Source organism: Hirundo rustica, chromosome 8 (genome assembly GCF_015227805.2).
Source record: "Hirundo rustica isolate bHirRus1 chromosome 8, bHirRus1.pri.v3, whole genome shotgun sequence".
NCBI classification, from domain to species: Eukaryota; Metazoa; Chordata; class Aves; order Passeriformes; family Hirundinidae; genus Hirundo; species Hirundo rustica.
In genome coordinates, this window is record NC_053457.1 from 7,241,713 (window position 1) to 7,254,092 (window position 12,380).

General features: G+C 44.8%; 1 protein-coding gene across 3 annotated transcripts in view; it reads left to right on the forward strand.

The window, feature by feature from the left end:
* Positions 1–4,260: 4,260 nt before the first annotated feature.
* FAM13C (family with sequence similarity 13 member C) overlaps positions 4,261–12,380 on the forward strand; it is a 118,285-nt gene continuing 110,165 nt past the window's right edge. For 2 of the 3 annotated variants that reach the window (XM_040070776.2, XM_040070777.2), the window contains exons 1-4: positions 4,261–4,402; positions 6,869–7,043; positions 7,244–7,453; positions 9,166–9,349. In XM_040070776.2, coding sequence (XP_039926710.1) covers positions 7,019–7,043; positions 7,244–7,453; positions 9,166–9,349 — 419 coding nt within the window. In that variant the 5' untranslated portion in view covers positions 4,261–4,402; positions 6,869–7,018. Of the gene's footprint in view, positions 4,403–6,190; positions 6,380–6,868; positions 7,044–7,243; positions 7,454–9,165; positions 9,350–12,380 lie in introns of those variants that run through there. The other variant, XM_040070775.2, reaches the window with a different exon arrangement.

Consider the following 12,380-nt stretch of genomic DNA (forward strand, 5'->3'; position numbering starts at 1 on the left):
TGGGAAGAAGAAATTCCCTCTGAGCAGACCATTACCTTGTTTCTCTAGAAACAGGAGACTTGAATTTTCATATGACAGACTGAATAACTCCAAACAGGGTTTCATCATATCTGAAACTGGGAAGCTTGATGGAGATGCTGCTGCCATCTCAGTTCCTCTGGGGGAAACCTCTGCATTTTGAGGGTCTTTTTATGAGTTTTCTTTGATTTTGTTCAAGAAATAGTATCACAAGACTGCATAAAGCAGAGCTTATTAAACATAATAGAAGAAACTCTTTTGAAATGAACCAGTAAGGAGTGGTTCTATGCCTCTGGAGAAATACAAATGAAAAACTGCCTCTGCCTGACTTTTACATGGGCTAGGGCAGTGTCTGTGGTGCAAGAGGATGCTGAAGCCTCTACTCAGTGTACTCCTTTTTCTTTTTTTTTTTTTTTTAATCCCCACTTCAAGTGCTGTGCAAGCCAGAGCAGGAGAAGAGTCAAGGACTAATCATGTCTTACTTCTTTACAGCTCTTCAAAGAGGCAATTTTTTGTTGAAACTGTATTATTTATGAAAAATGGTAGCATATGGTGCCAGAGATAATTGCTTCGGCAAGAGATTAATACACCATGAGCTGTCTGGAGCTGAAGCTGGAAGATGAGTTTCCCTTCAGCTGTGGGAAGCTGTCAGAAACCAGCAGCAGCTTGTGGATGGAGCCTCATGGGAGGTCTGTCTTCCTGGGAGGATGATTTGGGATGCAGAAAGTGGCCTGGTATTCGCAACTTTTGTTGAAACTAATCCGACATTTCAAATTCCCTTTGAAAATGAGCAGACAGGGAACAAACCACGATTGCAAAAACTTTGTGTTCCTTTGTCTTTTTCTTTTCATCTTTCTCTTTCTTGGAGAAATAAACCTGGGATCAGCCAATTTCATGATATAGACTGAAATATAATAGAAATACAGACTTTAAATAATTTGTAGGGCCTGAAAAAGAGCTCTACTTGCTTCATTACAATAGCTTTCAGCTTGTGGCTGTTTTTGCTGGTGTTCTGCTCTTTAGCAACAACGGCACGATAGCGCCTTCAGATAGTGAAGCGGTAATGCATTTTGAATGCTGACTTGTTTTCCCTGGAACAGCATCAAGAAAACGAAGAGGTCTAAGTGCCAGGTGGAGATTAGAGGGAGAAAATGAAGGTCAAAACAGGAAGCAGAGAGAAGCAGGCTCCAAAACCACCCTCATGACATTTCACTCTGAGAGAGGAATATTGACAGCTATTGATCTGCTGCCTGCCAGTCACTTTCAATTCCACAAAACTGCCAAGGAATCGTGCAGCTTTCTGCAGGCTTTTCAAAAGCCTTTAAAAGAAAAAATGATGCTAGAAGGTTTAATGGGCTGGGAAGACAAAAAAAAAAAAAAAAAAGAGCCAGCAAGCAGTCTGAGCATTTGCCTCCCACTGTTTCATTGGGCAGTTCTCCACATGCCTGTAATTCAGCTGCCTGGAAACAGGCTGGGCTGAGCCACCTCAGGACACCAACACATCCCTTGCCAGAGATGGGCTCAGATAGAGAGAAGCAGCTCCAAGCCTGCCAGGAGCTGTGTCTCCAGTGGGAAGGAGCCTTGCCGTGACTCAGGGGATATGTGCTCAGGCACAGCTCTGGACTCGTGCGTGCCTGGCTGCTGCACAAGGGGCAGCTCCCGTGAGCCCGTCTGGCACTGGCTCTGCACACGTACCCTGCTCTGTCCTCGGGCATCCTCTTCCAGAGCCGACCACCTGAGCAGCTGCGAGCAGCAACCAAGTTAGAGGGGCTGACAAGGGCTTGCCTGGCAGGAGGTGTTGTGGCCTGCGTGCTCTTCCCATAGGCACAGCGAAAAGCAATGCAAGTAGCAGCAGGGGAGAGCTGCTTTCTTGTCAGGACAGCAACTCTTCCTGGCTGATAATTTAACTTGGCGAGTAGGCACGGTTGGCAATCAGATTGTTGTGATGAAGGATATGTGGCAACCGGTCCTTTTGTCTGTGCTATGACTTTTACCAGCTAAAATTTAGGAAAACTTATATTGATACTGTAGTAATCAAGAAAGAGAGATGCCTAATTTCTTGCCAATGATTACCTAATATGAGATGCAATTTTCCATGTCTACTTCTGTCTTGGTTGTAGCTCTTATTTCCACTTTTTCCTTTGGCTTGAGAAGGTCTACAGTTTATCTGTCAGGTCCATATACTACAAAATGTGCAAATTTTCAGATTTTTCTAAGTTTACTGTTTAGAGCAGCTCATGATGAATTGGGATAAAACATACAGATGCTGCGTGTGAGATGAAAACCTGCTTTGAAAGCCAGTAATATGGGTTTGTCTGACGGAATCTCAGCCGTGTGTATCAGCCCTGACTGTTTTTCATGATAATTCAGGGATGCTTTATGGGCTTAGCTCCCAAGGGCTCTCGAGGCTGAGGCAGTGCAATGATGTATCATAGACAGTGCCTTCTGAAGGCCTGCAGCTGGCATCAGCAGAGCTGCTTGCCCCGGTGTTTGCCTCTAATCCCGAGCCTCTGCGGCTGGATGTGGGCCAGGGCAGGACTGCCCACATCACATCCCACTGCGGGGCACGCACTCCCTGCTCGGCTCTTGCCCACCAGCAAGGGCTTGCTTTTCTCCTTGGCTGGATTCTTGGAGTCTCCTCAAGCTGAAACACAAAGTTAGCAGAGCAGGCTGCTCGCAGCTTTGAAGGAAAACTTCAATGAACCATGAAGCCTCAGTAATTATTTCTCTTGCTGCTATTGTTTTTTACTGCTGCCAACAGTGGATTTACCTCTGCCCTCTCTCAGGAGTCCTGCTGTTCCTGATGCTGCTGTAAAAAACTGGTTTTCTAAGGAGTAAAACGAAACTTTTCTGTTTTCCTTCCGTGTTTATCCTTTCTCTGTGCTCTGAAACATCAGCAACCCTCACAAGCAGCCCATTCAGCAGCTGGAGCCCCGGCCCCGTGGAGAGAGCACAGAGGCAGCCGCTGGTGCTGCTCCGGCCCCGCACACCCAGGCTGGGGCACTGCCTTTGCTCGCAAGCCTCCCCCTGGGCGGCAGGGTGCTGCGAGACCGAGAGCTTTGGTTTCCATTTAGACGCGGCCCTTGAAGTCAGGGTGGCTTCTCAAAGCACCGACGCATCCTTTTTCATACATCTGAAGTCCTGCAAGGGGCTGACTTTGATCCAGAGGTTGTGAGGGAAGGGTCGGAATTTCAGCTACACAGTATGAGCGGGTTTATGTTCAATTTCCGCTGCCCGCAGCCTCCTGCTCTTTGCACAACGGCGATGCGAGCAGAAATCACCCCTCGGGCCCGAGCGGCGGGAGAGGCCTGCGCAGGCCCCGGGCCCCTCGCCGCGCCCGCGGTGGGGTGTGCAGGGCCACGGCTCCGGCGAGCCTCGTGTGCCCTCTAGCTGCTGCGGGCTCCCGCAGAACCGGGAGCTTCCGGAGCTGGCAGGCTGGACGCGAAAGAGAACGCTTCAGTGACTGAAGCCAGAGCGGCAGTCGAGACCGAGAGGTTGATTGCAGCGACTGCTGCCTCGTTTGTCAAGGGATAAAATTTGTGTTTGCTGCTCAGGTGGGGAAATTTGTTGCTTTGGAAGGTGTTCGCCGACAGTTCACACGTTCAGCTGAAGAGGGGTGGAGGAGTGACATGCCAGCAGGGTGACTCCTGTGGCATCCAGCGAGATGGAAGATGAAAATGGGCTGCGGGCCAGGGAGCAAAGAGAGCAGAAAAGTTTTTTGTTTAAATTTTGTAGGTTTTTCACAGGTCTTTCTGTGTTGTGTTCCCCTGCAGGGTGCAGGTTGCTGCCGGCTCACAGGCGCGGTTAGCTGAGGTGACTCTGAGCGCGTCCCCAAGGGACCCGGCAAAGGCGGGGGAGCAGCTCATGCTCCAGCTGCCTTGCGAGCACAGCGATGTGCGCGGGCAGGGAGGGTCGGGAGGCACCGCTCCCGGGGGCTGAGAGCAGGGGATGTCACACCAAAGCACCCCCCGTACCCTCTCAGCCACGGGCACAGAACAGCACTGTGCTGCTGTGAGAGCACTCACACCCTTCTCTCTTTTAGCACTGTTGGGGTACAGCACCATCAACTCCAGGACCTCCTGAGGGCCCAGCAGCTTGAACAGGCTGAGCAGCCACAGCTGTGGTGGGCACAGGTGGAGCTTGTCTGCAGCGATGAGGCCAGGCTGAACAGGCACAGCTCTGGTGATGGGCACAGCATTTTTAAAAGGCTAAATGGCCACAACTGTGATGGGCACAGGTGGAGCTTGTCTGCAAAGATAGGTCAGGCTGAGCCTGTGGAGTGGTGAGGAGGATGCAGATTTTTCTGCTGCCGGCTCTGTAGGTAGAGGAAGAAAGCCCTAAAGCACAGTATTATACTGACCTCATTGTGGGATCTTGTGGAGAGGTAAGTGGGCTAAAATTCTGTACCAGTTTTTAGCTGGTATTCCTTCTGCCAAGGAAGAGGGAACTGTCTCTGTTATCTGTGCAGCACCAGTGTGGAGCTGGAGTAACTCCTGCTTTTCTAGTGCTCTGCTAAAGGGGGCTGGCTCAACACCTCTACGCTTTTTTGCCTTGTCTGTTTCTGTTTTGCTTTTGTTTTATGTGTACCTACTAACTTTGTGTTAAACACCGCCCCCCCCCCCCCCCCCATTAGATTTTACTGCAACATTATTTCTTCATGACTTATTTCCCAGGACAGGCTTGATATCTGAAACAATTATAAAGAGTATTTTGTTCAATTGCATGTTCATAGTTTAAAAACTGGATGGGTCCTTGCCCATGTGTTGGCCAAAATGATTGTGCATGTCTTATATAAACAAGTAGCCCTAATGTGTACACAGAGGGCCCCTCACAGTATTTTCCTTGCTGCTGTAGCAGGAGGGAGGGGCAGCAGGAATATCTGCAAACCTGTAGTGCAAAAAACTGACTCAAGAGCAAATATCAAGCCCAGGGTCAGCGTGGCTTGGGAAGCTGTGGCATTGTGTGTGGTAGGTGCCATGGAAACATCTCCTGGTGGAAACACAGCCCTCATCTTGTGCAAGGTGCCTCCAGAGGGAAGTGCTGGCTGCAAGGAATCCACGTTTACTAGGAGTTAATTTTTACCTTCCACCAGCTCTGGAGGGAAACCGCTGATTAAGATGATGCCTAGCAATTATACTATGATAAGTTAATTGCAGAGGAACAGCCCAATGGCTGTAGTTAGCTTTGGCCAGGCTGCACGGCGTTGTGGAGGGCAAGAAAGGTGATGGTGTCTCGCGAGCAGCGCAGCTGAAATACTGGCACTCTGCTGCAGTCTAACATGGGAGCAGGCGCCTCCCTTTCCATTTGCGTGAGTGAACTCAAATCTGGCTTCTTCTGTCCTTTCTCACACCCTTCCTCCTTTCTGAGAAGGCTACTGCATCTGAAAAGGGAAAAGGGGGGGATTTAATGTAATGGTGCTCAGATATTTTAGAGGCTTTTTATAACACCTCGCAGCTTATGTACAAAAATGCTGTAAAATATGTTTGGTACGCAATTGGAACGCATTTGTTCTTTTTAGATAACTATTCATGCTGTAACACTAACATCATAGTCTAAGCTTTCCTATGTACTGGAAGAGTAAAATGGGCTGGGGTGTTTTGAGTGCTGTGTGTGCTTTTGCCATGGCAGCAGGGCTGGCCTGGAGCTCCAGCTCATGGCTTTGCTGCAGGCATGTGTGAAAAACAGCTTCACTACAGCAGTTCAGCTTCAAACCCATAGGAAAATATTTTCCTTTTCCTTCTGAAAACATAGTAATAAAAACATTTTAGAAGAGGCTGGTTTCACAATGTGTTGAGATAATGCTACCCCCCAAAAAAAGAAAACCCAAAATTAAAAATCCTCCTTCAGATACTGTTTAAATAATCCTAGTGCAGAAATGGTAACTCCAGGTGTTCCTGATTTGTTTCTCATTGTGTGGTAGGAACGTGAGGACAAAATCCAGCAATTACTGGGGGTAATGGCACCTGCCTATAAAAGGGAGGCAGGGGCTTAGGGGAGGTGGGAAAGAGGGCAGGGCAGCCAGGACTCCTTTTAGAGTGCCAGGCAGAATTTCCCCTTCTCTTAAATATTCCTGAGGGATATTATTCTTAAATATATATTTAATACACGCATATTTTGAATGTATCTAAGCATCTAATTAGATAAATATATATTTAAACAGCCCCCAGGCAGCCCTGAGGGGCTGCAGAGCCGGCTGTGCCCGCCCTTCCTCACAGAGGCCCTCAGGGACGGGCACCCCCAGCAGAGCCCGCAGACAGCCCAGCCCACGCTCTGGTAGGATGGAAAAGCAGCTTCCTTCATCAGACAGGGTGGAAAGTGCAAGCTGTTTGAGATTTCTCATGCTTTTGTGTCAGTTGTTGGGGTAAGAAATTTGGAGTAAGTGGGTTTGCAGGAGGGAACCCCTTCCGAGGCTTGTGCTGTGGCTGCTGCCTAAATTCCATTTCTGGTTCCTTTGTGAATCTTACAATTTTTATCATCAGGAATTAGGTAGAAATTCACAAATTTCATGGAACTGGAAGGCTGTGCAGCAGCATGGGGTCAGCCTTTTCCTGACTTTTGGGGCTCTTTTGGGGGCTGGTGACCCCTCTCTGACCTGAACAGCGCACCTGCCTCAACACGAGGCCCCATTTTCCCTGACTGTTGAGGTGAGGGGGCTTCACTGGCATTTACCCCATCACAGGTCTCATCTCAGCTCTACAGAAGAATATTAGTATTTTAAGAATGTACAATAGAAATAAAATCTGTACTGAGATGCTAAAAAGAAGATAATTTTACCGAAGCTGTAGATCTTTGGAGATTAAAATAATAAAAGCCAGTTACTGGTTTTCACTTGCCTGTTTTTATTCCCCAGAAATCATTCTCTTCTGTACAAGTTAGGCACACAACAAATAAAGTTTCACCAGATCTACAGTTCAGCAGAGAAAGAAGCACATTTGGTGTTCCTCTGGAAACCCTTGTACAGGATGCAAAGCAATGTGGGGTTCCTTCTCTTGTGACACAGATGGTGGAGTACCTGGAGGTATTTGGTAAGCTCATATTTTTCTTGCTCAGCTTCTGGAAACTGATATTCGTCATTTAAGCTGTACTTTTCAGATGTAAATGGTGAAAAATCCTTACGTAAAATTATTGTGCTTTCTTAAAGGAGCTCATGCTTTTTGGACTACAGCTCTCATCACAAAGATGCAGTAAAGCAGCCACTGCTTACTGTCCTGTATTTCTTACACAGGTCTGGAGCGTGTCGGTATATTTCGAATTGGTGGCTCAGCAAATAAAATCAAGGAATTGAGGCAAAAGTACAATCAAGGGGAAGAAGTAGACCTTATTAATGATGGAGATGTTGATTCTGTGGCCAGTCTCCTGAAGCTCTTTCTAAAAGAACTACCAGTGGCTGTTTTTCCAGACAATATTTGTTCTGGCTTGCTAAAAACTTTCCAAGGTACAGAACGGGCACCTTCCAAGCTTCTGTCCTTTCTCTGACAGTGACAGATCATGTGTTAATTGCACCTTCTTTAAACAAGGTTTTGTGTTTCCTTGAGACTGATGTTTAATTGCTTTGGAGGGACCACGGATCTATGAACTTGTCTACAGTATTTTTAAAATTCATTAAGTCTTTTGGATTCCCTTCCTCCCCGTGGCAATGAATCCTGCAATCCAATCCTGTATTCTTTGCGAAAGCTCTTCCTCTGCATGCTTTCTTTTTTAAATTGTATACCATACCAGTTACTGAGATAACATTTTTAGTTTTAATGTAATCACCACCATAATGCTGCTTGTGCCTTTATATAGCTACTGCCTTGCTTTTCTCTTTCCCAAGCAGAAGGCTCTTTTTTTTTATTTAACCTTCCCTGGTAAAGGAGGGTTTTCTGCACATCACTGTTCTTATTTAGAACTGTGTTTTTAGTTAGCATTTATTTTACCAGCCCTCTTGTAATCTTCTCGGGCAGTAGTGTGTGGAGCAGCGTGCACAGCCAAGATGAGCCCTCCAGCAATCCACTGCCTGTAATGGCTGAGCTCTGTGATTTTTGACAGGCGACTAATTCAGGTGTTTGCATGCAAATAACAGGGTTTTATGGGTTAATTCCAGGCTGCTTTCTTTGGAAGTGCCCGTGTAGGAGTTTACAAAGAGAAAGGAAGCAGTTTTATGAACTGTGAAAGTCTTTGCAGAAAGACTTAGGGACTTTTGCAAGCACCTTGTTTTTCTACCCTGAACAGTCTCGCTGTTATCTTTTGAAATTATTTTTTCCTCTCCATCCCCTTTTCCATTTCTCTCATTAATCAGCTGAGCACCATGGGCCTTGGCCTGCTCAGAATGTGTTTTTTAAGGCTAAAATTACCCTCAAGGGCACGATTTGCTTATAAACAATGTCAAAGCTGCACAGATGTGTCCTGGTGATCTATGGCAAATTTGAGCATCAGCTGCCAATTATTGAGAAGTACTATCATCTCAATTCTAGTAACCAGGAGACTTTATCCTACTGATACAGAATTGCTGATCAAATGGGGTTGTTTGTGAACCCATTTTCTGCCTTGTTACCCTTCTTTGAAGAATGAGAATCAAGAAAATGTTAAGTATCCCCAATTTAGAATTTTAAGCACCTCTTGTGTATCTACAGTTGCATTTTATAGAGCAAAGATGTTTTGAGGCTGAGAGCTACGAATTAGTCAGGAAATGAAGATGATGTGGGGTTGAAAGGGTACAATTTCTCCTTCCTCTTAATGAGAATCATACAGCACGAGAATCATACAGCATGTGTACAATCTCTTGGGAGAGTCAAGGCTGACAACCTTGTACCATCTTTCGAGGCCGCTTTGAGGGTTCAGGTACACGACTCCTGCCTGCAATTTCATTAGGAAAGCAGCAAGTGCTGGATGATTCTGCTATAAGAGCAACAAGTCATCAGAAACAGTGTGTGTAAAACTCAATATCTGGAAAATCCATGGTTCTTAAGTATTAATAAGTGAAAAATGTATGTCAAAATTTAGTGTACAAAACCCTAGTTTGGGACTTATTTATTTTTCACTTTGTTCTAATGTATTTTAAAACCTTCCTTCTTTCTTATGTCTAATGACTGTGATGAAGTTGTGTTGGTATGAGGATATGAGGAATATCTGGTATACGTTTAGGGTTGTTTTTTTTTTTTTTCCCAGAGCACAAAATCAACACAACAGAATGCATAGAGAACCTGAGACAGTTGCTCAGCTGCCTGCCCAAAGCCCATCAAAGCCTTCTTCAGTTCCTGTCTTCTTTCCTGTTAAAGGTAGCAACCTACAGTGCAGTGAATTTCATGACTCTGGAAAACCTGGCCATCGTGTTTGGACCTGCTCTGTTCAAGTGAGTCCTCTCTATCCAGCTGTCTCACAGAGCACAACAAGATCACACCTCAGAGAGGCTTTCTGTTGTAACTCTGTGTCCAATAGTCAGTGGAGCATTTTGTAAGTTCAGTGTTTATATTCAGCGTTTATACAGCATATTATGGGCAGATGTGACAGGTTCTGAGCTGGCTGATTTGGGCACTGACTAGACAGGGCAAGCCTCAAGTAAGAAACCATATGAAGAGACATGAGGGCTAGAGAGCTGTTTAATGAAAACTACTTCTCTTTTCTTAGCCAAGATAAGTGCTGGCTGTGTTAGTTGTTGGATTCTATTCTGAAAGGCTCACACTGACTTTGACCTCGTGACAGCATTTGATACCAGAGAAATGAATCCCTGTTATCAAGAAAGAGAAGCAACTCATTCTGCTCTTGCCACTAAAACTCAAGCTGACATCCAAGCAGAGCTGGCTGAGCTTGCCAGCAGTGAGTGCTTGGCTGGAGCTAGAGAAGGGCACGTTTGGGGTGATGGTGACGGCACAAAACTGGAAGTCAAAAACAGGGGGTGGGACTCCATGTCACGCAAGTCAAGGTGGTAAGAAGGAACAGCCTAGTGTGTTCAGATAATGGAGGATTTTCCCTTTCATTGTTGACTCTAGAGGATGTTAAAATATTTATACCTGTTACCTTGTAAATCTTTGTTTTAGTGGATCACTGTCATGTCAACTTAATATGAACAATAAGCCAATGACACTTTGTGAAATATATATATTAGCAGTTAATATCTTCTTAAAACCTTGTTATTTAGTTGATTTTTTTTTTTTTTAATGGCAAGCCAAGTTCATTTCAAAAGTATATATTCAGCAAAATTGATGTTCAGCATCAATGACAGGCTTTGTTTTAGGGAACTGTACTTTCAAACCTTGCTGCTGTTTCTTAGGTCTCTATATGTGGTCCCTGTTTTCCTGCTCTGTGGGTTTATTACCAGAATTTGACCTTTGGACATGATAGAAGTTTGTATCTTTAACAAAAGCACAGCAAGGGAAACGAATCTATCAGGATGTGGTGTGGTTGGAGCTGTGCCACTCTGTCCTCTGGGAAAAAAAACCTCACCATGGAAGATAGTCAGCAATGCACCAAAGCAGTTTTGCAACCAGACCCCAAGATCCTCAATATCTGAAAGCTCATAAATGAGTGGAGACTGATGAGGTTTATTTATCAGTGTTTGGATTAATTGTGGGGTGATACTTATAAGCTTTGGCTGATGCTAAAAGGCTTTCAAGAGTCTGTCCCTTGGCCCCCACATTAACTCAAAAAGCACTTCACTGACTGTCACTCTTCTGCCATCAGGTGACATTTGCTCTCACCTGGGGCTTCTGTGCATGCACACACATGCAAGAAGACTTTATTCCTTTACCTCCATTCCCAAGTTATCCCAATGTGTGCCCACTGATCCCTGTATCTACACATAAGAGCCTGAGGTGTTCCCTTACTCACTGATGAACTGCTTCAGTTTTTAAATGTCCCACTCTTCTGGGACATGGCCCAGCTACTTCTGAACACGTGCCTTTGCCTGGTTTTAAAGCACATTCGGTGCTAAACTGAGCACTTGTGGCAATGACCTGTCTGAGAAGCCTTGAAAGCAATCAGCAGAGGGTTTCACTGCCAGTGACCTGTCAAGGCAACAGCTACCATAAATAGAAATATGGCTTCTCTGTCAATGTTATCTTCACCTTTTTACAGCAATTCTGATCTCACCAGCTCTGGGAGACAACTCGGTAAAGCTGGAGGTCAGTTTTCTTTTTTTCGTAGAACATTTAACTGGCGCTGTGCTTGTTGAGTTACCTCCTAGGGTTATGAAAAATCACCTTTTTGGTAGCTGGGCTGAGAGGAGAGCCTTGCAACTGGCACAGTCAGTGAGATTGCTATATACCACTCCCTGCTGAGTGACCTGAGGCTTTCAATGATTCAGAATAAATCATTGGTGTTGTCCTGTACAGCAGCAAAATACAAGGTAGTCAGCTGTGTCAAGTCATATCTGCTGACACAGGGGAAAAAGTAGTAAATACCCTTTATGTCTTTCAGAGCAAAAATTAGTGCAATTATCTGGCACATTATGAAACATTTGGCAGCTAGAGTGTAGGAAATTGAGATGTGTTGGGTAGTACTTGCTATAGTTGTTCAGTGTAAATGTGAAGGTTAGGGAAAAAAAACCCCACTTCTAGATTTAATCTGCAGAAATGTGTGCTCCATGCAATTCCTGGAATTAACCTTCTGGAGGTAATGGCAGCTCTGTGTACGTCATAAATTCATTGCAGGTGTTAAAACTGTTCCTCGTGTATTCTGGCAATCTGCATTTTTGTGAAATTACTTCTTCCTTCTTTGGCATTAAGCAACTAAACAAAGTTGTTTATGAGCTTTTTTACTTCAAATTTCTTAACTATTTGTATTCAAGTGTAAATTCTGTCTGTGATTATCACCTATCTCAATCTTTTGGCACTTTTATTTATGGAGACCTGTCATGCTCATAGTTTCATTGAAGTGAGTGAGTAGGAATGTTCAGCAGTTAGAACATGGAACCCTCATCGGCCTTGGGGACACAAAATTAGATTATTAAACTTTGTACGTCATAAGCCTAATCTGCACATACTTTATGATTTGTAACTATAATTATTGTAACACAAAAAACATAAAGCTTAGCACAGGTAGGATATTGAAAATCTAGTTAGGAGATAATGGAAAACTCCTGTTTTTGTCCTCCTAGTATCTGTAAATGCCTAGGAGAATGTGTAACTATGCTTTTGTCAGAGATTTGACTCATGTTAGTTAAATTTCTGTGGATACTTTGTTGTGCTTCATCTTGGTAAAGAGATTTTTATTTCTGGTCTCAGTAAGCAATTCTTGCATGAGTGCACAAGTATGCCAGCCAGCCAGATGTTTGCTTCTACTCATTTTGACTCATGGTTTCAGTAAATTTGCAGGGAACCTTGGCAGATCTCCTGGACAAAGCCAAGGCAAGGGACTTATGTGGACTTTTTAGCCTGAACTTTGTG